This window comes from Betta splendens, chromosome 19 (genome assembly GCF_900634795.4).
Source record: "Betta splendens chromosome 19, fBetSpl5.4, whole genome shotgun sequence".
Taxonomy (NCBI): Eukaryota; Metazoa; Chordata; class Actinopteri; order Anabantiformes; family Osphronemidae; genus Betta; species Betta splendens.
This window is the reverse complement of record NC_040898.2, coordinates 7,263,729-7,290,379: the sequence shown is the minus strand read 5'-3', so window position 1 is coordinate 7,290,379 and position 26,651 is coordinate 7,263,729. Positions and strand designations below refer to the sequence as shown.

Sequence of the window (26,651 nt, the reverse complement as noted above, 5' to 3'; positions counted from 1 at the left end):
TGTTGTATATCATACTTTATTAAGTAGTATTGGATATGTATAACAATGCATGTGTGTGTGTGTGTATGTGTGTGTGTATATGTGTATATATATATATATATATGTTTGTATGTGCACATACTGTACCTTAACACTATTATTGGTATTAGTATTAATCTCCAAGGTAAACCACAGTACAACAGTTGTTTAGTTATGAATGTCTTAGCCTAAGGTACATCCCTGCTTATTTATTTTGCACCGATTGTTTACTTAACAGATTTGCTTGGTTTCAGCAGCTGGTTGCACCCCTACCCCAACCCCCCGTCCCGCACACACACCCTAAAGCAGACACTTAACCTGTCCACCAGTACAGCAACATCACACGCATTTGGGATTAGCTAAATAAAACATTAAATAAACCATAAATCAAGAAGAGTATATATATTTTATATATACCCCTCTAGATAAAGCAAAGCTGTCCATCACAATATGGCATTCAGCGTAAGATATGCTGCTTGTTAAACTGCTGGACAGAACAAAAAAAAAAACTGAAACCACGCTTGTATTGTATCAAATAGCGAGTCAATTAAATTGGTTATATTGTTGGCTATAGTTTCAGTTTTGTGGAGTTACTTGAGATTACTTTCTAAAGTAACAAAGTTTAACATTAGGTTTACAAAAATTAAGAATAATGAAAAAAAAGTAATGCGACGCAAAAAGAAAAGTGAAACAAGTTTGAAGATAGAGGAGAATTCCGATTCAACTAGGGTGCCACTGGTTTAAATACCCCTGGGGCAGTGGTCACTTCAGGGCGGAGAAATGACTTCAACCAGTGGTGAGAGTTCCACCTCTTCAGATCAGGAATCAAACTATTTGATTTGGATCGCTCCTAAATCTGGGATAACTAAGCTTTCCTCTTTTCATCAAGCTCAAAGTTCCATCACACCATGACACAGTACAACAATCACTTTGGTACTCAAATAAGCAGGGAAGTCAGAATGGTTAACAGCAATATTAAATGCATAGATAATTAAGGTTTTATATGTGGTCCCTTTTTAAAACGCTGTAACAAATGAAATGTTATTCATGATGGTCTTGTCCCTATGTAACACCAAGTAAACACTAAAACATACACAAATAATAAATGCAGGCAAAATCAAATTATAAATGGCCTAATCTAGACATTACTAATTAAGCTATTGTAACACTTAAAATGCAACACAATAATGAGGATACATAATTTAGCTGGTGAACATAGCATATATGTATGGTGCACAGGTTAAAAGAAATGAAGGTGAGCATCTTTATTTCAGTTTTATACATTCACACAAAGAAAAGCATTGTGATAAGTTGTAGTCTCTTTGTTGTTCTTGAGATATTTCCTGGCAAATCTGTAGGTCAGCATTGCGCATCACACAGAAACCAATCTAATATCCGCATCATAGCATTTTGTCCACAGAATACAACGGCATCAGTTTCATGGAAGTTGAAAGATCTGGTGCATCTGAACCAGCCTGTCCTTTTGGCATGATAAGCAGAGGTGGAATCCTGTGAGATTTACACATTTTTCTTTGATTTGATTGGATATGTGAAATGTTGGGATGGGATGGTGGAGAAAGATTCAGGGTTCCTTATCTCTGGGGACTGGAAAGGACGTAGAGGCTTTTCAATGAGGGAGTTACGTTCACATGTAGGTCAGGTTACCTCAGTCCAGACGTGGATTGCTACACATTCAACAATCATCTGTGAACATCTGGAAGCTTCTCACTCATTCAGCTCGGTGATTCTTCTCTGATGTCACAGTTTGTCACACGTGGAACTGAAACATCCTGATATTCACTGGAAAACAACTTCACAACAAGTCATCAACCTTTGATCCTGGAATAATCAGAGCTTCCATCTTTAAAGGACGGAAGAGAAAAAAGTTCACAAGAAATCATTTAGAACTGGTTCAGAAAGAAACAGGTTTAATACATGAATCTGAAAATGAGACAGACATTAACAGACTGAACTATGTTCAACAGTGACAACGTTTCTCTGACAGGATCAAACTCTCACTATGACACATCACACAGAGACACTGAGGAACCAGGAGAACAGAACCCCAACCCAAACCCAGGATAAAGAGGTTCAGTGAATGTGGTGTTGAAGGTGTGAAGGTGGATCAGTTTGTCAGAGGAGACTTTGTAGAAGGACAGAGAACCAGCAGGACAGTCCACATACACTGATACTCTGTGAGACACAGAGGAGGAGATGAATGTTGCTATGTTATTGTGTCTGACATAGTAACGGCCATCATCAGAGCAGAACAGACTCCAGGACTGATCGTTGGATCCAAACAAACAGTCATCACTGTATCCTTTCCTTTCGATTCCTCTGTAACTCACTGATATATGAACTCTTCCTTTCCACTCAACCTCCCAGTAACAGCGACCAGTCAGACCATTACTACACAGCAGCTGAGGAAAGTGGTCAAATCTGTCTGGATGATCGGGATATAAATGATACTCCTTCACCCATGTCACCTTCCTGTTGTTTTTAGACAGTCGTAGTTCTCTGTTAACTGTGTTTGTGTCGATGGTGAGTTGACAGAAATCTGATGGAGAGAACAAGACACAATCCAGCTGCAGTTATTGATCTATCATCAGTTTGATGACATCTCATGACAGCTTGAAGATGGTTGAATGTTGCTGATCTCAGTACAAACACACTTACACTTGCTCAGACCTGGTCTCAAGTATTGGACTCCACCAGGCTCCACCCTGAAAGGAGGAGGGGGTCAGAGACATGCAGACATGGACATTACATGGCTCTCACACACACATTGTGGTAGGATTGTGTTCAGATGGAGGCTTGTATGTAGGGATGGACATTCAGCAACAACTAAGGAGTTGGATCCTTATCTTGGAATCTACGGAGCAGGAGGTGACGTGGAGAAAAGCTTTGACTTCTCTATTTCACTTCCTCACTTTTGGTGTCAGACACCTGCTTTCAGTCTCACTCTGTCACCACCAAACTAATGTGACACCACAGGAAGCAAAGTCTGAATGTGTTTATTATCACACACTCCAAGGTTGGGTTCTAAGTTCATAAAGCTCCACATCCCTACTTGCTCCTCCATCAGACACTGTGTGTAGTTGTGTCCATACCTGAGAGTGTCCAGTCTCCAGTGTGGATCCTTGACTCCAGCAGACAGCAGCTCCACTCCTGAGTCTCCTGGATGATTGTAGCTCAGGTCCAGCTCTCTCAGATGGGAGGGGTTGGAGCTCAGAGCTGAGGCCAGAGAGACACAAGCTTCCTCTGAGAGCAGACAGCCTGACAGTCTGAACACACAATGTTAAAGCACACTTACATACTACAGTTTGGATTAGAGGCACATTTGATCATCTACAGTGAAGAGAAACACTAACACCTATTTAATAGGTTCCTGCTTGAAATTTGATCTGATCATCAGCAACGTGACAATGAGAGTCTGGAAACTGGAGTCAGACACTGACAAACCTGGTGAACAAGCAGTAAAACAAAGATGGAGGAGCTCAAATCATTTGAAAAAAAGTTTACACAGAAATGTGAAGAGTTTATTGATCCTCCACAATTTAGACCTCCTGTTTAATAACTTGGTTCTGTAGTATGAGCTAATTAAAGGACTTTACAGACAATGTGAGTATTGTGAACATTTCTTAGATGATCTTTAGCTTCATGAATCCTGACCTGAGAGTCTCCAGTCGACAGTGAGGACTCTTCAGTCCAGCACACAGAACCGTCACTGAGTCCTGCAGGTTGTTGTTACTCAGGTCCAGTTGTGTCAGATGTGACGGGTTGGACTTCAGAGCTGAGGCCACAATTTCACAGTGAGTCTCTGTGAGTCCACTGCCAGAAAGTCTGTGATGACAGAAAATATAAAGTCTATAAATGTGAAGTGACTTAATGAATGTTGATGCTGAAGCAGCTGTAGCCAAGTTGGTCTCATCCATCTCAAAGTGTGAAGCTCTGTTGGTTCCAACAGATCCAAGAGATTAGAACCAAAGTGTGTTTGAACAGAACCAGAAGAACAAAAGCCAGATCATAGAAACATGTTGCAGATACTTCATCTCATTCTCTTTAACATAATGAGGTTTCAGCTTCATGTTACTGTAGAATATTAATGATCACATTAACGTTGGACTTACTGAGCCTTTCTGCAGTTCCTCACCACTGGGATCAGTCTCCATCGTCCCTCTTTTGATGTGTTGTACTGATTCAGGTCCAACTCATCCAGAACCTCCTCTGACATCTGCAGCATGTAGGCCAGAGCTGAGCACTGGATCAAGGAGAGTTCCTTCTCTGATCTGTTCTCTGACTTCAGGAACTCTTGGATCTGCTGATGGACTGAGTGGTCGTTCATCTCCATCAGACAGTGGAAGATGTTGATGCTTCTGTCTGGAGAGATTCTACCACTGTTCATCACCTTGAGGTTGTTTATGGTTGTCTGAATGGTTTCTGGACTGTTCTCTGTGTGACCCAGCAAACCTCCTAAGATTCTCTGGTTGGACTCCAGACAGAGGCCATGAAGGAAGCGAACGAACAAGTCCAGGTGGCCACTTGGACTCTGGAGGGATTTAAACATGGTTCTACTCAGGACAACATCCAGAGATGAGAGAGTTGAGGGTGAAAATAAAACAAAAACCTGTTTTATTTTTTCAAGGAATGATTCTGTGTGATTGGAGTCTTTCACAAACTCCTCCAATTCCTCCATCTTCCCGTTGTTATAACAGAGCATCATGTGAACAGCAGCCAGAAACTCCTGAACGCTCAGATGAACAAAGCTGAACATCTTGTCCTTGGATTTCCTCCCTCGTTCCTGTTTAAAGATCTCTGTGAACACTCCTGAACACACTGAGGCTCCACTGACATCGATGCCGCTCTCTTTCAGATCTTCCTCATAGAAGATCAAGTTTCCCTTTAGCAGCTGCTTAAAAGCCAGTTTAGCCAATGACTTGATGTAGTTGCTGCTCTGTTCTGGTCCATACTTGTCTTTAGTCCGATCCATCTGAAACCCCAGGAACTCTGCGTACATCTCCGTCAGGGTCTTGGGCAGCTCTCCTCCCTCTCTGGTTTCCAGCAGATCCTCCAGAACCGTAGCAGTGATCCAGCAGAAGACTGGGATGTGGCACATGATGTGGAGGCTTCGTGACATCTTGATGTGGGACATGATTCTGTTGCTCTGCTCCTCATCTGTGAATCTCTTCCTGAAGTACTCCTCCTTCTGTGGGTCAGTGAACCCTCTGACCTCCGTCACCACCTCAACAAAGTCTCCATGAATCTGATTGGCTGCTGCAGGTCGTGTGGTGATCCAGATGCGAGCAGAGCGTAGTAGTTTTCCTCTGATGAGGTTTGTCAGCAGCTCATCCACTGAGGTGGACTCTGTGACGTCACGTTGACCCGTCTCCTTCTCACTGGTGCTACAGTCCAATTGGAGGCGACTCTCGTCCAGTCCATCAAACACAAACAGAAGTTTGAAGCTGCTCTTGTCATAATTGCTTTTTCCTGATGACTGTAGATGTGTAAAGATGTAATTCAGAGCCTCCAGGCTGATGGACTCAGTTTCTGGGATACATTCATGAATGAGCTCTGACAAACTAAACTTCTGTCCCTTCAGTGGATTCAGACGACGGAAGGTGAAGGGGAAAATCAGATGCACGTCTTGATTGGACCTTTGTTGGGTCCAGTCCAACACAAACTTGTTCACAAGGACTGTTTTTCCAATCCCAGCGATTCCATTGGTCAACACTGTTCTGATGCGTCTGTATTTACCAGGGGGCTGTTTGAACAGGTCACTGGGCTTCACTGGCTCCTCTGCTGATCTTTGCTTCTGTTGTGTCGTCTCAAGCTGTTGGACCTCATGCTGTGTGTTGATGTGTGAATCCGGCCCAGCTGTGATGTACAACTCTGCATAGATGTCATCCAGACGTTGGTCGTCTTCTGACCAGCCTGGTTTCACAAACACAAACTGGTCTTGGAGGTTTGATTGAAGCATCTGCTGGTAATATGTAATGGGTCGTGGCTCTGGCACTGGAACCATTAGATCTGGGTCCAACAAAACACAACATAAACAAAGTCTGAGGAGTCAACAAATGTCTGGTTCATTTATTCAAATCTTTGTGTTAATGAACCTAATGAAACAGCCCGAAACACTAAAACCAGTGAAGAGAAGAACTTTGCTGTATCTGATTCTGTTCCACATTTGACCAACTTAACTTCTAACACATCGGTAAATGTGTGATTGTGTCCCTGATGTTAAATGTTGAGATAAATCCTCTTACTCTGCAGACAGTCAGCCAGCTCCTCCTGCTTCATCCTCCTCAGGAAGTTCACTGTGATCCTCAAAAACGCATCTCTGCTGCTCCTCCTCTGCTCTTCATCCTCACCATCCAACTCCTCCTCATCCTCCCTCTGATTCTCTAAGCATTCTGGGTAATCTGGACTCAAAACCTTCTGGATCTTCTTCAACTCCTTCTTCACAAATGTGACAATGTTTTCCTCCAGCAGCTGGAACAGAAACTAAATGAATGTCCTGATCCAACTAAAACCATGGAGCCAAACATCAGATCCATGTTGGACACACTGACAATTCACTGGTCTAAAAAGTGCAGCATGGAGATTATTGAACAACAGAAGAACAGTAGTAGTTGTACATGTACAGACCATAAATATGGAGTCCAGGTGTGTTTGGTGCTGCTGGACAGACTGAGCACTGGGAACCTCTGAGTTCTGCTGGTCCACTCTGTGGAGGAACCATGAAGAATGAGTCCACACAGAGACACACACAAGGTAAAGGTCGATGAAGTGATGTTGAATGTGAGCAGTGAGTCAGAGACTCCCTGTAGTGGTGAAGGTTTACTGTCAGTCAGTGGCTTCAGTCTCAGCTCTGAACAACAAATGTCTCTGCCTCCCTCACTGAACAAGTGTTGGAACAAGGAGTCTGCTGGGATCACACTGGTTGTACTGGGCAGCTCACAGTGGGAACGTGTTGAACTAGAAACATTTAACTACTTCCTACATTCATTCATTGTTGGATTGTTGGAGTTGATCAGCTGCTTCCTTTGGCGTCAGTGCTTCATTAGAAGAGGAGCATCTACAGGATCAGAGCTTTGGCTACGGCTGGATGTAGATTTAATCAATGATCAGAGTGAGGAAAATTTGTCCTTTACATCAACACTTCAAACACAAATAAACCAGAGAAAAAAACAGAAACAACACAAATGCTGATCAGAGAAAGTTTACATCAGATTGTTCAGAATAATTCAAAGTGACAACAACTCACTGTGACTCTGATACAGGTTGGTCTTTGAAATTAATAACATCATCCCTTGACTGGTCGCTCTTGAAGGACACACAGCTGCGTCCAGGTCCAGGTCCAGCAGGTCTTCAGATAGAAAAACTTTATTGTAAACACAGTATTAATTGCACAATTTGGACTGGCGATGATTTCCGCTTCTTCCATAATAATCATGGATAATCAAGGAAGAAACTGCAGTTCATAGATGTTATTCAGGGTTTGATAAAGATTCAGTGTGTTTTTAAACTGAACTGTCAGCCAAGGTACGTGCATTATCAAATGAATGCGCCTGTCAGCGGGGAAGACATCAACTCTATTCAGTCGCTCTTCAGTCGCTGCTGCCGTCTCCTCCCCAGTTCACACACCTTAACGCTGTTTATTTCGTTATTCCCTCTTCCATGTCCGTCTGGTGAATGAAAGTGGGCGTGGCTGTTGGGGATATGCGAGGAGCACAAATTATAATAATTGGATTTATAGCTCCTGATTGGAGATACCAATTATGTTTATAATTTAGATTCACAAATCTGGGTTATTAGCTTAAATATATATAACTATATGACAAATGTCTATAGTTTGGTAAGTGAAACACTTACTATTATTGATTTAATAATTATTAATTGAATTAACAATTACTTAATTTACGGGGCACCACCCTGTTACCACAATTTGGAATAGCCAATACAGTCTCAATTGTATTCTAGTTGAAGGATGAACTCCGTACCATAGCCGACTCAATTCACCAGTGCTGCAAAACCATATACAAATAATCACAGACAACGACCAATTAAATTATGAACGCTTTATTAACAATTAATATTAACTCTAGTGTCAACACTATCTTGAATAACTCAGCAAATCACAACTTAATCTTATGGTGTGTTCGTCTGGAAGTACTGTATGTGTATGCGCGTTACATGGGATAAGAGGTGTGTGTGTGTGTGTGTGTGTGTGTGTGTGTGTGAGAGAGAGAGAAAGAGAAAGGAGGAGAGCGCCCCCCTTTAGGGGCGTGGTGAGGTGACACAGCTGCGCGCGTGTGCCGGTGAGCCCTTTGAATGGAGCGCGCGTGTCTGGCGCTCACAGGGGAAGAAGCGTGTAAAGGAGTGTGAAGTGGGACTAGCGTGGATAAGGCTTGTGGTCACACTAACACGTGGGGCTATATTCTGCGATATAGTCACGTGATCGCGGAAGCGTGCAGTGGTTGAAACGTGCGCTTGGCGTGGTCGCAGCCGAAACAGAGCACTACACAGTAACACAATAAAGCACTTAAGCTAGTAAAATCACAGATTACAACACTTCAATGTGCACCTCTTAGATTCACGTAGATCGGTAACAGCGTTACAGTCACGTGATCGCGGAAATACAGTGATCAGATCGTGTGTGCAGGAAAAGAAACAACACAACAATAAAACAATTACTGATCCCCTAAGAGTTCTACTCTGCTCAGACTTAAGAATGCCTCTGCCTTACTGCTCAATCCTGGTGAGACGATCCGGCGTTGCGTGCGTGCGTGCGTGCGTGCGCTGTCGCGGTCCGGTCCGGTCCAGGTGTGCGTCGCGGTGATCGCGTCGTGATCAGCTGATGCGGCGGCGAGTGAGGCGGTTACGCTGGCGGTTTCCTGCCGTGTGGCTGGAAGTAGATGGGTGATCAGGCCCGTTCTCTGTGACGACGTCTCCGTTGGTTCAGCTGTTGGCTGCGGTGGAGGCTTCAGGCGGACGGAGAGAAGAAAGGTCTGCAGTGGTCTCGTGTGCGAGGAGAGAAGGGTCCGGGACGAAGTCGGAGAGAAGAAGGGAAGGAGAGATCGAAGAGAACAAGAGGAAACGAGACAGGGTCGGAAAGAACAAGGAACGAGTCTTCGGTCACGGCGACTTTTATAACCGTGTTTTTGGTCACGCCCGTCCTATTGTTTGGTCCAATCAGGACGGCTGACGTCCAAGTTTCTCTGCCGTTTGTCGCTTGTGTCAGCGGGAGTTGGATGTCAGCGGGGGAGCCAGGTATGGGTCCCCAGCCTGGCGCCTGGTTTTGGCGCTGAGATTTGAAATCTCTTTGTTCTCACTCACTACTATCAGGATGAGGACTTTACATGCAGGCCGCAGTATTTCCTTTAATAATAATAATTCTGAGAATAATAATTCTGTTAATAACAGATTATACAGATGAGGTCCCCCAACATGGCCATCCACGTCCCAGAGCGGGGACACTGGGGGAAGGGGAAACACGCATCAACACGCAGGACAAAGATCTGCGTTTCTCTGCTGCTACAGCCTCAGCTGCGTTGGGTTGTTAGTGTCCCTTTCACCTCTACCATATGAAATGTGTTCCTGTGAAGTTGATCAGCCGCTTTCAGAATCAGAATCGTTTATTCCCCAGGTTTGAACAGGGCAAACATTATTTTTATTTACAAAAATAAAAATAAAACGTTCACATGTGATTTGCAAATGCTGCACTGAGCTCTTTTGCTTTGATGAGTTTTGTGTCTACATGAAAGCGGGCAGAACAACGTCCGAACCAATGAATGCGTTTCCAGATTGACCGGTGATGCCGCACGGGTTGCTCTCAGTTACAGCAGCTGTTTGAAGCAGGGAAAAGCGAGTTAGCTGTCCTTGTCGATGCCTTGACAATGTTTTATCATCTGTTAACGGTCTGAATAGTTTTTATGGTTTTACAAGGCGTAATATGACGCTTACGTTTGATCGTATTCCATATAAAAGAGAACGAGGACTCCGGCTCCCAGTGTTTGTTTTTTTCATTGAAAACGTGAATATAACCGGTGGCCAACCTCTGGTCTAGATCATCCTTTTTCACTTTTTAAAAATTGTAGTAGTGTAACCTTAGTTAGTATTCCTTTTTATTTTTTTATTTTATGTTTGGGAAATGTGGCATTTCAGCTAGTGTGATTTTATTTGTAATTAACATTAGTTCCTACCTGCCCTTGTTGAAGGGGCCAGGAAAGAGGTGACGCTGCACGCGGGAGGGCGCGCCGTTCAGCTTTTTATTTTCGGTTTTAAACTGCCATAATTTGCCATAACTTACTTAACTTCTTAACTATACTAAATACTATAGAGCGACCAGAGGTTCATGGTCTTGGTGATCCATGCACTAAGTAATACAACGTTGTCATCTCGTGATCACATGATGATGATGAGACGCTGTTTTTCCAATAATTAAAATTAAACAACTGCTTCCACTCAGACTCGAACTCCGGACGAAAAGTTTTACAGCCATGCATCTTAACCACTAGGCCACCCAAGAACTGATCATTGGTTGTTCTGCAAGAGGCTATATGACTTAGTCAACTACGATGTTTTAGGACCAAAAGTGGGAGTCAATCGCCACCTACAGGCCAAAAGGACGTAACACACTCTTCCCGCAGTGCAAACAGGGCGCTGACGCAGTTTCGGGTCCCTAGCACGGTGGGGGTAGACACTTTTAACGGCTGCCTCTGTACTTCCTGCATTCATTCATTGTTGGACGTCAGCTCTGGTACCGACACTGAACACTGAACACACTGTTGTGGGTTTCATGACAGTCAATGGTTCTGGTGTATCTGATTTAGAACTTGTCTGAATGAATGTCTTTCCTTCTTAATGAGTCACATTCCAGGTTACGAGCGTTATCTCCAGTGGGGAGTCTAAAGAGAAGCGCCTTTGCAAGAGTTACTGAGACAGTTTTGGGGTGTGGTTACTGGTAGGACAGGGGGAGATCCTGCTAGATTTAAGGTAGTGTCACACTAGGTGTATCCATGGTCTTTGATGTCAAACCTGGAGTCCTGGAAGCATATGTGTGATGTTGTTTTAACCAACAGTTGTTCTTTGAAAGTGAAACAGGTCCCTGTTCTCCTTATCTTGGGTGAAGGTGTGCACGAGAGTTCCTCACAGGTTGAGACAGAGTTCAGCGTTAACGTTAACTCTGTCCCAGCATATGTGGATGCTACACAGTTATATACAGCTAACAGTTATTTTGGTGTTGTGTTATTGTGTACAACAAAGTCAGGGGACCAATTATTTACTGCAGCACCTCTTAGAGGCACAGCAAGTCTTCAAACAAAGTATCACACACACACACACACACACACACACACACACACACACACACACACACACACACACACACACACACACACACACACACACACACACACACACAATTCTGTAAATGATTAAATGCTGCTTGGTAGTTTTGAGCAGGTGTGAAGTTCTTTAAGTAATTTACAAAAAGGTCTGTCTGTCTCAGTCTGAACCAGTCTCTGCATCATCAATAGAAATCTATGAACAGCACATTTTGTCTTCATCCTCCATCAGGTCAGTTCAGTAGAAACTGTCTCTTACTTTGTGTCTGAGGCTCCAGGTTCATTACTGAAGTTTAGATGCTCAGGTATGGACCGGTCACTCTTCATAGACAGACAGCTGGGTCCTGGAGGGTCTGCTCTTTGTCTCTGGTTCTGGACTCTGCAAACACATGCTTTCATTCACTTCACATCAGTCACTGATCAATTCTCTGATCAAAGTTATTTCTGTGGTTCTAAACACAAACTACTGCTGCTGCAGATCAGGACGTTTCACACTTTGTATAAGTTCTCATATCAGATTCCAGCTGTTCTCTGTGACTGTCAGCTGTTAAAAACACTGTGAAACCCAACAAATAATTTCTTTGTGTGTCATTAGTTGTTTCATTGTTTATCTTAATGATCACGTCTACATATGGGGTGCCAAATGTAAAAGGAGCACCTATAACTAGTTTTCTCACATTTAACTAAATGACACAACATGTTTTCTCACATTTAGTTAAATGTGCAAAAGTCTAAATGTAAATGTTAAATATAAATGTTAATGTTAAATCTAAATGTTAAATGTTAAATGTTAAATGTTAAATCTAAATGTAAATGTTAAATGTAAATGTTAAATGTTAAATGTAAATGTTAAATGATCAAACTGAATATTTAAGTAGACTCCACCCCCTATGATCCTAGATCAGTGACGCGGACTCAAACACATCAAACAGTACGCATAGCTCCGCCCACATCTGACTCTGGATCGGTGCACGAAAATACTGTAGAGAAGCCTAAAGTCGAAGCCATCATGGCCGCCAGCTCCGACTCCCTCCCGTTGGGGAAGATTGAACGGGCTGTAACGGCAGGTGTGCGGGCTGAGGCTCCGCTTCAAACTGCCGTTCTGTCGTAAACACCATTAATGAGGAGTTAAGTACAGTCGTAGCACTTAAAAGTGTCAGCCTTTACGGCAATCTGTTTGCATTTTCAGCGCGGTATCACCGGGTTTTTAGCGCGTTGAAGCTGTGTTACGTCTATTTGGCCTATAGGTGGCGATCAGCCCCCACACTGGCCTTTATGACACTGTCCTATACTATGTCATATAGGCCCATGCAGAGTCCTGGATCAACGCCTCCGTGGTGTAATGGTTTGTTTATTGTTAACAGCCTTGATGTGTCCATTTTTTACCCCGGGTTCGAATCCCGGTGGAAGCAGAAGTTGTAATTACTGAACTACAGAGCTACAGCCATGTTACCAAGAGGTTCACCAGCCGCTTTCGGCAGTGAGTCATAGACGGACGTTGTTCTGCCCGCTTTCATGTAAACACGGAACTCTTCACAGTTTTTTCAAACATAAATTTTGTTAATTTCGTTATTCATATACAACAACATGCAAATGCTAAAAATTACTGAAAAGATGACTGTACACCCATCTAGTTTGGGTGAACAGAAAACGCTTGAAAGCGTTTCCGTTTTATATTCCGTTTATTTCGTTATTACTCCTTTCACCTGTACCACATAAAGTCATTGCAGAGCTACAGCCATATTCCTACAAAGTTAACCAGCTGTTTATTCGTTATTCCCTCTTTCATGTCCGTCTGGTGAATGAAAGTGGGCGTGGCCATCCACGTCCCAGAGCAGGGACACTGGGGGAAGGGGAAACACGCATCAACACGCAGGACAAAGATCTGCGTTTCTCTGCTGCTACAGCCTCGGCTGCGTTGGGTTGTTAGTGTCCCTTTCACCTCTACCATATGAAATGTGTTCCGACGAAGTTGATCATTCCGTTTTATATTTCCGTTTCTTTCGTTATTTTCCCTTTCACCTGTACCACATGAAGTCATTGCAGAGCTAGAGCCATGCTCCCCAAGAGGTTCACCAGCCGCTTTCAGCGGTGACAAGCGCATGGACGTTGTTCTGCCCGCTTTCATGTAGACACAAAACTCATCAAAGTAAAAGAGAGCTCAGTGCAGCATTTGCAATTACAACAGGCTGAAAGAGGAGGCTGTAGCAGAGGAACACAGGTCTTTGTCCTGTATGTTGATGCGCCCACCCCCACAGTCAGCGCTTACTGTTGGGTCTGAAAATACCACAACAGCACTGATACACACAGAGACGAGAACAATATAGCACACTGAGAGCCAACCAGAGATTTTACTTGGCCAAGGGGAGTTCGCCTGAGATCTTAGCGTTGTAAGCGCTTCACTCAGAGACCAACCAACTCCAACGAACCCTAAGCACAACATTTTATTGAAGCTTGTACACGCCTCCATCATCACATCATCACATCATTGCTGAACATGCAGAAACACACACATTAGGCATAGCAGTACTCCTCCAACCCCTCTTGTGGTTTTGAACCCCTACGCCTGCGTAGGAGCACAGAGCAAATGGCAAATGTGACAATTGTTGTTCTTCGTACATGACAATACTTGAAAACCTGTGGTTAAAAGTCTGTGCACCTGTCAATGGGGTTATAAGGCACAGCAAATGCAAACCATAAATGGAAAATGTAAAAAAGGTAAATGATACATAAATGAAATGAATATAAATGAAATGGATAAATGATTATAAAATAAAAATAATGTTTGCCCTGTTCAAACCTGGGGAATAAAAACGATTCTGATTCTGAAAGCAGCATTTCAGCTGAAAGCTGATTTTTCGTTTTGAGAAAAAAGCAGAGAACGAAAAACTAATTCTATAATGACCTATAGTTTGCTCTGATTCTGAATGAAATGTAAGAGCCTGAATGACAGATGATGTGTCCAGGTAGAGCTTAACCGGAAATGTATGCTTGTCAAATGCAGGCAACGAGAAAATCGGGGAAGTGGCGTCACCGTCTGAAGCAGACAGTGATGTGACGTTCCAACGATGGTGCTGAGGAGCCACTTATTTATAGGCAGATGACTTGGATCAAGTTGTCAATACGCGCTAGTGTTTGTTGTCAGTTGCTGATGTCGCTGCTGTCTTTATACAGTATGTCCTCGTGTTTAAGTGTCGGGTCCGTGTACGTTTTAACGGTTTGATTTTCCCCTCCAGAATAAAAGCTGGGAAGACGAGAAAACAAGTCGTAGAACGTTTTAAACCCGGACATTAAACCAGACACATTAATGGATTTAAAGTCGTTTCCTGTTTTCTCCTTTTGGGGAAAAACGAATGGACTGTGGCATTGGAGCATTTTGCCAGAATGAGCTTCGCAAAGAAAGGACACTTGGTTTCCAAACCGCGACCTAAGCATCCCCTAAACTCCTAGGTTGGGCAAGGATTTCTAGGTGGGGACCAGGACTGATGATTATTTTCGAGGTGATTATGGATAGACAGTTTTTCGAGGAGTCCATAATCAAACGCACAGTGGGGCCATATATTAGAAAGTATATTGAAACACGGCATCGTTTTTTCCAGGACAATGACCCCAAACATGTCGCTGCAAGAGCCTGTCTGGAGGCGGAATGAATCAGCTGGGTGCTCATACCGGCAGAGTAGAGGTGAAAGGGACACTAACAACCCAACACAGCCGAGGCTGTAGCAGCAGAGAAACGCAGATCTTTGTCCTGCGTGTTGATGCGTGTTTCCCCTTCCTACAGTGTCCCTGCTCTGGTACGTGGATGGCCACGCCCACTTTCATTCACCAGACGGACATGAAAGAGGGAATAACGAAATAAACAGCTGGTTAACTTTGTAGGAACACGGCTGTAGCTCTGCAATGACTTTATGTGGTACAGGTGAAAGCAGTAATAACGAAATAAACGGAATATAAACGGAAACGCTTTCAAGCGTTTTCTGTTTATATCTTTATTGCACATTTGTTAAAACTTGATGGGTGTCTCTCTTTTGAGTTTTGTCTTCGGCTAAATAAGTTTAAAACAGTCCTTATTACTCATGCAGAATCAGTATATGCAGAACAAACAACTTGCTGAATTAATGAGTCGGAGATCTGCTGAGTCCTGGCGTTCTGGCATACCATAGAGAGAGTTTATTACAATTTATTTATTTTTATTATATAATATCCTTTTACACGTTAGCAGTGGTAGTCTGCCAGACCTGTGTGAAATACCATAAGAAGAGCGTTTAAAAAAGTCAAGTGAAAGGTTTTGGCGTCTCACAGCTGTAGGTGCAGCTGATCACGCGCCCAATCTCCCATGGAGCTTTTCTTTGTCTCGGAGCTAAAGTATTTTACACCTATTGACCGAGTGGAGACAATATGTTAATGTCTCTGTGCCAATACGTAGTAGGGGATGGGGTTTGAAGTTTGCTTTTGGAACTGAATCAGCATCAGACGCTGTAACTCGCGCGAAGCGAGTTCCAAATCCACTGGGTTGCCTGTGTAATAAAACATTGTTTTTCTGCAGATATTGTGGTAAATGTCATTACGGTAAAGTATAATAATGCAGCTTCCAACTGTTTAACTTGACCATCTTAAAAGTGGTCAAAGTGGTTTATGCTGCAGAGCAGGAGTTATTTTGGTTTTCATTCAGTGAAAAACATTTATCGTGCGTAATAAGCACATGTAAAACAAACAAGCTGCTGCATTAATGCGTTGTTGATCTGCTGAGTCCTGACGTTCTGACGCGCCATAGAGAAAGATTTAATACAATGTATTTATTTATACTAAATACAATCCTCTTACAGATTTTATGCAAACGTCCATAGGAACTGCGTTTAAAGCAGTGAAGTGAAATGTTTTAATGTCAGTAGTATAAGAAAAAAGACCATTGGTTTTAGAAGCCAGATGTTGTTTAATTAGTAGGGGATCAGATCAGGGGACTCTGCCGGTATGAGCACCCAGCTGATTCATTCCCCCTCCAGACAGGCTCTTGCAGCGACATGTTTGGGGTCATTGTCCTGGAAAAAACGATGCCGTGTTTCAATATACTTTCTAATATATGGCCCCACTGTGCGTTTGATTATGGACTCCTCGAAAAACTGTCTATCCATAATCTCCTCGAAAATAATCATCAGTCCTGGTCCCCACCTAGAAATCCTTGCCCAACCCAAGGAGTTTAGGGGATGCTTTGAATAAATATAGATTCCTATTTTATGTTATTATACTTATATTATTCTATTGGATTGGCTGGAGGAGGGACTGTGTCTCTCGGCTGGCCTGAAAATTGTGTAAAAACATGAGCAGCTTCCGCAATTGACAACAAACACTAGCCCACACTAGCGAGCAAAGACGCATAATAATTGTTGTGACTCGGCTTCCACGCCACCAGGGGCAGCCTGGCTTCACCCTTTGGCTCTTGTGTCCTTGTTTCCTGTCTTGTGTTTCCTGTAATAGTTTGATTGGGTTCACCTGTCTTGTCTTGTATTTAAAGGGCCCATATCATGCAAAATCCACTAGACATTTTGGAGCGTCCCTATGACTCTATGGGTCACATATACACACACTGAGCACAGTAGAAATGCATTTCCTGCTTTTTTCACATTTTGAAAACGTAAATTTCCTCATCCAATGAAAACAGCCACGACCTACTCTGAGGCCGTGTCCCAGTTGTCGTCACACTGGTTGAAAGTTCTCCTTGCAAATCCTGAACCACCACCCCCACAATGATCCCGAACCAAAACTGGACTTCCGCCGTTTCCCCCTCTCACTCACCGTGAACAGACGAGCACGGCAGCGCCCAAGTCCTCCTATAGAAATAGTTTGGTTCTTGGGTGTTCTAACCAACACCAAAGTCTCTTCACTTTACCAAGGGATCAACAAGTGAGGATTTGTGGGTCACTTTTATTTTTAACGGACCGGTGCCAGAAACACTGCCTCAGCATTTATACGTATGTGCATTTCAAACGAGGGTGCGTACAATGCTGGATTTGTTTCACGGCTCCTGTTGGAAAAAAAGGACCTATTCATAAAGTCCGTCATCCACTCACTGAAGTAAGTACATGCTTGATATTTATAATGTTTTAAAATGTTAGTTTGTCCGTTTAAAATGTAGTAACCTATGTGTGGGGCAAGTTACTAGCTAGCTATGCTAACGGCTACAGTCAGTCGACCGAGCCTTTGTCCCCTTCAAATGTGCTCATGTGGGCTCCTGCAGCCACACACCTGTGTGGAGAAAAGCTAATGACTACAGGCAGGGAGCGGTGGGTCTAGCGTCTGTCCTTTTTCTGTAATCTCATACACCTGCGGGGAACAGCTGATCGTTATCGCCCTTCCAGCGGCGACAGGCAGGAAGCGGTGGATCTAGCTCGCTGTAGTAAGTTTGTGCTTGATACTTGTGATATCTAAATATGTTAGTTGGGTCTGTTTAAAATGCAGTAACCCACATGTGAGACAAGCTAATCGCTAGCGTCGCTAACGGCTACAGTGAGTCAACTGAGCCTTTGTCCCTTTCAAATGTGCTACTCTGAGTTGGTGCAATCACACACCTGTGTGGGGAACAGCTAATAGCGATGGGCCTTCGATCGGCGACAGGCAGGAAGCGGTGGATCGAGCTTTTGTCCTGTTGACGTGCTGCCGCTCCTGTTTGTGTGTTGCGTTAGCCGTTAGCATGCCTTTAGGCCTTTGCACTTTAGAGCTACAGCTGGTCGATCGCTACAAAAAGAACCTGCAGATGAACGCGGTTATGTTTGTTACCCAGTCCTGTGTCACAGCCTAAATCAACTTGTGATTTGGGGTTATGTCATTGTTCTATCAAATTCTAACATGATTAGTTGGAATGATTACTGTGTTGTGTTTCAAGCTTAGTTGCTAATTAGTCACATCTCTACCTGCTGCTTATCTGGTCAGTTACCGATAGCTTGTACCATAGCCATTATATTTGTAGGACCAATACAATTTACAGTAAATGTAACAGTATTTTCTATACTGTAGGAGGGCAAATCCCAGTTGCCCACATGCAAGGAGGCTGTCAAACAGAGAAATCACTGCAGACTGTTGGTACACAGACATCTGCTGCCCAGCTCAGGAGTGAAGGTATGTAAGTTTGTATGTACCAACAGTAAGATAGGTAATAGAAGATTTTAATTGGTATATACTGTTTAGATTTTATATTTGAATTGTAACAACTGTTTATCTGTTGTTTTAGCACAGACAGGCCTGTCCTCTTGTTTGGTTTAATTTTTTGTCTGGTATTGTGTGTTCTTACATTAGAGAAGGTTTTGACCTACATAATAATTAACATTTCACTAATCTACAATTCTGATTTTGTTTCGATGAGGTGATGGTGAGGACAGCCACAGCTTCCATCTGGTAGAGGACTGCTTCCGCTCAGTCTTCCAAATAGTGATGAGAACAAGGATCACCACATCTCCCTGTTTACCCTACTTTCATGCATTTCGTCTGCAAGGCCCTGCAAAAGCTTCTCCTTCGTCCTCAAACCCCCAGACTTCTTAATTAACTCAGTAACCTATACATTGCACATTGGAGTGTGAAGGTAACAGTTTGTTCTAGCTTTGGAGTAGTGGTGTATTTATTTGGTTTACAATAAAGTTGGCTTTAACTATTATGTATTTCACTGAACTCTGTTTCTGAAGGGAAAACACTTTTATTTAGGAAATCATAGTATTGAAATTACATGTTTTTCTCTTTCTAATATGGTAAGCTATAAAGTTGAAGCGGCCATAAATAAAACACATATAAATTATATATAAATAAAGTTAAAAAAATTCTTAATGAGTGTTGCACTCACAAAAAACACATTTTTACTCAAACGGTAAAGGAGTTATTCTACAGGTGGTCTACATCAATCATACTATGAGTGTTTTAGTGTTTTATCCATCAGGAAACTGCCTTCATCTACAACCCAAGCATGAGAGAGATGGCAACTCAGATTCTTCACCCCAGGAATCCTCAGCACCAGCTCACTAGCCTCTGTAGACTAGATACCTGTAACAACTTTAGATACAGAGACATATTACTGTCAAATTTATCATGAATGACAAAAAACATAATTAAAAGCAGTAAAAATACGGTCAATATATAATTTGAACCAATGCTTTTTGTTCCCAGGTAGGTCATGCAGTGATTGCTCTAAATATTAATGCACATTTTTTAAATAAAATTGTCAGAGCAGCAGCACAAGTAAGACAAAAACAGTGAAATGTGTAAATGTAAAATGTATTTATATTATTTCAGCTATGCTCTCAAACTTATTTATTTGTATAATGTAAGCTAAAGTAGTGTTTTCTATTAACGAGAGTTTTCCAGGTAAGTCGTGTTGTGAATATTGAAGCTGCACACGCCATTTAGCATTCGCATTAGCAACCGCTAGTCGCTTTGCAAATTACATAAATCAATTAAATTGAAGTAAATGCGACATTACCAATGAGACACATCTTGCATCAGCCGAAATGTGGCGACTTCAACAGCCTCCTCTTCAGCTTCAGGGTCAGATTCGGGATCGTAGACGTATGGTTCTACTACGCTACGGACCAGCTGACTAATGTCGTGCAGTTCTGTAGTGGGTCTTCTTCTTCTGTGGAGGATTGCGGTGGATTGCATTCTCAATGTCGCACTACTGCCACCTATTGTATCCTAACCGTGCGGTGGCTCGTATCCATGGAGCCAAAAAACAACAACAACAAAAAAGGTATGCGCTTCCGCACAGAGGTGTGGTGAGCAGCTTCGCTTGCGACACGCCCAGAAAACACAGCGTTTGCTGATGGAGAGTGAAAACCACACATTGACAGGGGCAGTGTGGACGATCTAAAGGGTTTTATGGGATGAAAATTTACAGAGACCTTACTGAGACATTAAAGTCTAATATTTTTTAGAATGAAAAGCATGATATGACTCCTTTAAGTTAAATGTGAGAAAACTAGTTATAGGTGCTCCTTTTACATTTGGCACCCCATATCTACACACATGAAGTTGGACCCCAAGAACGTGAACATACTGAAAATTCATAGAGTCAGTTAATAAAGAGAATAAACTAACAATGATTCTTATCAGTGAGTCTGTATCAGTTCTTACTTTGTGTCTGAGGCTCCAGATTCAGGACTGAATGATGGAGGCTCACATCTGAACCAGTCATTCTTCATAGACACACATCTGGATCCTGGAGACTCTGCTCCGTCCTCTTCCTCCACACAAACACTCATATTCTGAAAAAGCCACATATCCAAAGCTAAACACCTGCTGTGACTCGTATGAAAGGTAATCTGAGTCCAGATTCAGAGAGAACCAACGTGCTGCTTCCTGCTTCAAACAGCTGAACGACGAGCGACCAGTCGGTCACCAGTTAACGTGGTCACTGGAAAACACCTACAGGAAAGCAGAAAACCACCACATTTCTGGACCTCAGTCAGTCTGAGCGGTCAGTACCACTGACTGTGAGCTCAGAACGAGAACCAGGACAAATAACAACCAGAGCCAGAACACCAGCAACTCCTCACATCTGGTTCTTGTCAGTGTTTGTTTGACAGAAGTGGATCGTGTCTCTTCTTCCTCTACATTAACAAACAGAACAGTAACAGTAACGTTATTAAACACTCACCTCCTCAACGTTTCTTCTTCTTGATGTTAATTTAACCTTTCTTCCTTCTGCTCTGTTCTCTCTAAATGGACTCACTGAACACCTTCCGTGTTCCACGGCTCCACCCTCTCTCCGTTTACAGGAAACCAGGAGAGCTGAAGCAGCAGAATAATGAGGAAGCAGCAAGCAGTAATGGGAGGTTTTCAGAGTGCCTTCGACTCGTGAATGGCTCTTAATTTATAATTTTTTTTGTAACGGTCTGTGTTGAAAATCCTTTCATGTACAGTGTTTTTATGAGAAGCCTTATAATTGCCTGATTGTATGCATTTATTTTGTTACAAAATCATTCTTTTGTTTAATATTTTATTAAACAACTTTAAAACATTTTAAAAACACTTTATTGCACAAAACTGCAATATAAATTCACAGAACAAAACTAGAAGCGAACAGTTCTTTTTGAAATACTTTATTCGTTTTATTGCACAAATGAACCAAAAAAAAGCAAATAATGTTAAGTCTCATTATTTGCCTGTGGTCAAACACCACCATCTAGTGGTTTGTGTGGAAATCAGCCTGTAACTGTCTAATAAAGGAAACGGCCCAACTGTGGCATGTGAGCTTTAGGAGTGGAAAGTTTGCGGTGTCTTCATGACTCAGAATAAAATCTGTCAGCGTTTATAGGAGTGGTTTGTTCACTTCAAGATTCATGTGCTTGTAAAAGCGAGCTCCATGTTGATTTGGTGTGAGCTAACGACATGTTAGCATGTTAGTGCTACATGTCCATCCATCCATCTTCGACGGCTGATCCAGGACCAGTTCTCAGGGGCAGCAGTCTAAGCAGAGAGCTCCACACTTCCCTCTCCCTGGACACTTCCTCCAGCTCTTCCGGTGGGACCCCAAGGTGTTCCCAGGCCAGCAGAGACATAGTCCCTCCAGCGTGTCCCAGGGCCTCCTACCGGTGGGACACACCTCCCTAGGGAGGCGTCCAAAACAGATGCCAAGCCTCAACTGGCTCCTGTGGATGTGGAGGAGCAGCGACTCCACTCTGAGCTCCTCCCTGATGACAGAGCTCCTCACCCTGTCTCTGAGGGAGCGCCCTCAGACATAAACAACAGACATCAAATAAATATAAGATAAGAAAAACCTTTAATAGTCCCGCAGTGGGGAAATGACTTCTCACAACAGCAGTACAGATAGGCGAGAATACAGCTACAGAACAGTTTGTGTTGGCACAGTACAAAGCACTACAGTAAAGTTAGAGTGAGTATGAGGTCATTGCAGGGTTATTGCACAGTAATGAGTATAAGATTTGTACCAGTAAAAATATAAATGATTATTCACAGATTTTAAAACGGCCCTGGTCAATCAGATTGACAAGCAGCACAAGGTCTTGTGTGTTTCTGTGATAGAGTGGATCCATGTAAATGTGAATCTGAGAAACCAGGGACTTTTTTTCATGTCTGTTTTTTTACCAGTAAAACATACAGTAATTTTTACAGATACGGTCAGAACACAAAAGTGGGTCATTCCACCGTCTGAGAGCTGTTTGACTGGTTCTATGGCTGACCACATACATTTACATAGCGATTATAGTTCACTAGTTGGGCTCAGCCCGTTAACGTGGCCCTAACTTTGATTTGTACGTGACAGAAAGGATTTAACTTTATAGGAAGGTCAGAGCAGACTCTACCTGCTGAGGAGCTGAGTCTTTTGGAGTGAGGGGGCCACTCCTGAAGACCTTCTATGACTCTGTGGTGGCATCAGCCATCCTGTACGGTGTGGTCTGCTGGAGCAGCAGCATCACAGTGAGGGACAGGAAGAGACTGGACAGGGTCATCAAGAAGTCTAGCTCTGTCCTGGGCTGCACTCTGGACACGGTGCAGGAGGTGGGTGAGAGAAGGGTCCTCGATAAACTCACATCCATCCTGGACCAGGACTCTCACCCACTGGAGAACTCACTGTCTGCTCTGGAGCAGCTTCAGTAGCAGACTGATCCACACTCGCTGTGTGAAGGTGAGATAACGTAGATCTTTTCTACCTGCTGCTGTCAGACTGTACAATCAGAACTCCTACAACACTGCTAAGACCACAAAGTGGGAAATGTTTAAAGAAGCAGCAACACACAATGATGGTGCAGACTTAACACGTACATAAAGACTTGTGAAGGAGACGTCACCGTCACAAAAAGCATCAACACTCATCCCAAGTAGAAACCCTGCATGAATGCAGAGGTCCACTCACTGCTGAAAGCCAGATTATCTGCATTCAGGGACGGTGACACAAACGCACTCAGGACAAGTAGAAACCTGACAAAAGACAGAAAAACGGCAAAACACACCTTCGCGCTAAAGGTACAAGGTCACTTCTCTTTAAATCACGCTCAAAGCACATGGAAAGGCATTAAATGTATTACAGCCTACAAAAATAAAGACAGCGGCTGCTCTTCAGACCCAAATCTCCCTGATGCTGCGTTTTGAAAAGCTGAATCCCACCACCCACACCAGCTGATCCTTTCACCTGATGAGCCTGTCTACAGTGTCACAGCAGCTGAGGTGAGGGCCACCCTGCAGCAAGTGAAGCCCCGCAGAGCAGCAGGTGCAGAAGGGACTTCAGCCAGAGTTCTGAAGGACTCTTATTATATACTATCCTATTATTATGAAGTGTTTAGAGAGGCTGGTAATGACACACATGAACAGAGAAATTGACCTGTCAGCAGACCACCATCAGTATGCATACAGGAAGAAGCGCTCCTCAGCAGATGTCATCCTAGCCGTCATCCATCAGGCTCTGACACATCTGGAGCACAAGTGCTTGTATGATAGGTTGCTTTTCCTGGAAAAGGATGTTTCAATGTGGAAAAAAAGTGACACAAAAGCAAAAAATATCCCTGGTTTATCAGATTGACAAGCTGCACAAAATCAATTGTTTTGGCAACAACCCCTCACACCTGACCCTGCATAAGAGCTCAGACAGGGGATAGAACCATAGACCTTTGCTTTTTGACACCGTCACTCTGCCAACTGAGTTCATTCCACCACCCCTGATACCTTCCTCATTGCACCGCCTCTGGCCAAAGCAGGCAACTGCACCTGTCTGATCCTTTTACAACAGTAAGATTGTACAGTACCATAAGAAATGTTGGTACTGTGTGTTTTTATGTCTCCACGAGAGGGGGTTTGTTGCTGTTTCTGTAGCAACCAGGGATCCGCCGATACACTCAGCTCTGAACTCTTGTGTTTTTTCAGTTTAGACCTAAAACCTTTGAATTGACTGACTAAATAAGAGGAACTAGTTCAAACACACAGTGTGTGTAGTCAGTACTTAGTGACACTGGACTCTCTCTGCTCCTGAAGTCAAGTGTCTGTGAACACACTGAGCTGCACAGGTAGCATGTAGCCTTCATCACAAAGAGCCAGAGCCACATTCCTCAGGTGAACTCAGGTACAGACACCTCATCAGTTCTCCGGCACATGCCACAGCGAATATGACATAGATGACGTAGCATCTAATGATATTACTGCTGAGCATTGTGGGGATATTGTTTTGAAGTGAGTTATGCAGCACTGTGAGGGAACATGTTTTTAGTTTAGGTGACCCTCACGGTGCTGTGATATGTTAGTGGTTCCTCTCTCTTTACTGCTACAAGGTACCTGGGGTCGTTGGGTGTATGGGACACAGATACTCTCACCAATAGGGTTCAGATCCATGGCAGTTAGCTGCAAAGCTAGCTAGTCTAGCAGATCAGTCTGTGGCACTGCTCAGGTGTTATGAGCCCAGGTTGCTCTGATAATGGCCTTGCGCTCGTCTGCATTGTTGGCTCTGCCATATCAAATTGTCCTCTTCATAATACCCCATAGGTTTTCTATAAAGTCAGACTAGTTTGTTGGTCAATTAAAAACAGGTAGGCCATGGTCCTTAAACCAGTCACTGGCAGCTTTGGAACTGTGTGCAGGTGTCAAGTCCTGTTGCAGAATGAAAGCTGCATCTCCATGAAGTTGGTCAGCAGCAGGAAGCATGAAGCGCTCTAAACGTTCCAGGTGCACGGCTGTGTTGACTTTTGACAAAAACACAGTGGACCAACACCAGCAGATGGCATGGCACTCCAAACCATCACTGACTGTGGCAAACTTTACACTGGACCTCAAGCAACGTGGATTCTGTGCCTTTCCTCTCTTCCTCCAAACTCTGTGACCCTGATTTTTTCTGGTTCCATTGCAGAGAGAGCTTTGGTGTCTTGGTTATACTACTTCTGTTTCTGGTGCAATTTCAACAGTTTTTGCTTGACGTTGGTGGGGTGCTTTGGTCTGAGCACAGCAGTAGTAGTGGGAAAGTGCTCCTTAACACACGGCCCATTACCATCTCAGCTGGTGTGAGCCGCGGTTGTTAAGGATTGCCACAAAAGAGCAGAACAGAACTGCCCAGCACTGGCACAGAACAGGTTTAATAAAAGGACTCAAATGGAAAAAGGCAAAGACCAAAAACACTTTAAATCAAGCCTAAGTCAGTGACCAGGAGGGATGAACACTAGGAACACAGTGTGTGGCCAGAGTCAAGGGCAGGAACAGAGGAAAAGCAAATGAGGGAGACAGAGGCAGGAATGAGCTGAGGATCCTGACACCAGTGCTGTCACCGGCGTGATTTTTTCAGAGCCAGTAGTGCAACGTGAGGATGTCTTAGTCTGCTCTGCTTTCTTCAGCATCAGCTTAATGGTTTAATGGTCCTCTCTGCCATGCTGTTTGATTGTAGATAGTCAGGGCCAGACAACGTCCATTTAATTACCAACTCTTTGGCAAAGTGACGGATGTCAGCTTCTGCAGTGTGGCATCTTCACTTGTGGCCTTTTTCAATGCTAGCTCATGTCCCAGAGCCTAAGTAGCTGCCAGTGCATGTACTACTCTTGTCTCCATCATCATGTCCTAATGTGGGGTTTCAGTCATCAGAAATGCTCTAGATAGAGTACCTGCTATGAACTGGAGTGTATTTGTGCAGATCATAGCGCTGGAGCTGTAGTAGCATTCCCCTTAGTCGTGCAGGTGCAGCTTCCAAAGGCTTTGTCAATATAGCTTCCAAAGCTTTATGGTCAGACTGCACCACTACTGGCACACCAAACACAAACTGGTGGAACCTCCGTGCAGGAAAAATCACTACTCGCAGATCTTTCTCTATCTGGGCATAGTTGCATTCTGCATCAGCCAATGCCCTTGAAGCGTACGTGACTGTCTGTCCTTCAGACAGACACTTTGCTTTGTGGGCTCAAAGAAAACCAGTATGGGCGCTCCTGTTGGTGCTTTCTTGAGTGTGCTAAGTGATGCATCATGCTCATGCGACCAAACCCACTGCATGTCTTTCCTCAGTAGCAATCTCAGCGGTGCCTCGCTGGAAATGTACTGTGACAGGTATTTGGTCATGCCCAGTAGCCTTTGAAGGCTCTTACGCTCCTCTGGTGTCAGGTCGTCAGCGAACCACCAGCAGCTGAGACTGACGTGATCGCCACTGAACCACCAAGAGTTGAGACTGACGTGATCGCCACCGAACCACCAGGAGTTGAGGGCACAGTGGTCATCAGTGCACTACCAGAAACCCCAGGAGTGACACCTGCACAGAAGAGCATAGGAACCAGGGCCGATGTGGTCAACTCCAGGCCACCGGTGACTGGCTGGCATGATCCTTTGCGG

General features: G+C 43.6%; 1 protein-coding gene and 1 long non-coding RNA gene across 2 annotated transcripts; one reads left to right on the top strand and one right to left on the bottom strand.

Moving 5' to 3' along the window:
• On the bottom strand, window positions 1–21,120 carry LOC114846531 (NLR family CARD domain-containing protein 3-like). Its single transcript, XM_055504736.1, has 11 exons — window positions 20,998–21,120; window positions 20,475–20,605; window positions 11,623–11,742; window positions 7,283–7,384; window positions 6,664–6,742; window positions 6,282–6,507; window positions 4,149–6,045; window positions 3,691–3,861; window positions 3,129–3,302; window positions 2,695–2,741; window positions 1–2,575 (listed from the first exon to the last, which is right to left on the bottom strand). The coding sequence occupies exons 2-11, from the start codon at window positions 20,600–20,602 to the stop codon at window positions 2,037–2,039; spliced, it is 3,483 nt and encodes a 1,160-aa protein (XP_055360711.1). The 5' UTR covers window positions 20,603–20,605; window positions 20,998–21,120; the 3' UTR covers window positions 1–2,036.
• On the top strand, window positions 17,012–19,008 carry LOC129603457 (uncharacterized). Its single transcript, XR_008693320.1, has 3 exons — window positions 17,012–17,435; window positions 18,375–18,476; window positions 18,721–19,008. It is a non-coding gene; the product is annotated as an uncharacterized LOC129603457 (long non-coding RNA).
• Window positions 21,121–26,651: the final 5,531 nt, after the last annotated feature.

Coding starts and splice junctions, on each gene's coding strand:
- LOC114846531 (XM_055504736.1), bottom strand. CDS start 20,602: ATGAGTGTTTGTGTGGAGGAAGAGGACGGAGCAGAGTCTCCAGGATCC. Junction 7,385..11,622: donor CCTGGAGCCTCAGACACAAA/GTAAGAGACAGT, acceptor TTCTATCTGAAG/ACCTGCTGGACCTGGACCTG. Junction 6,743..7,282: donor CAACCTGTATCAGAGTCACA/GTGAGTTGTTGT, acceptor GTTCCTCCACAG/AGTGGACCAGCAGAACTCAG.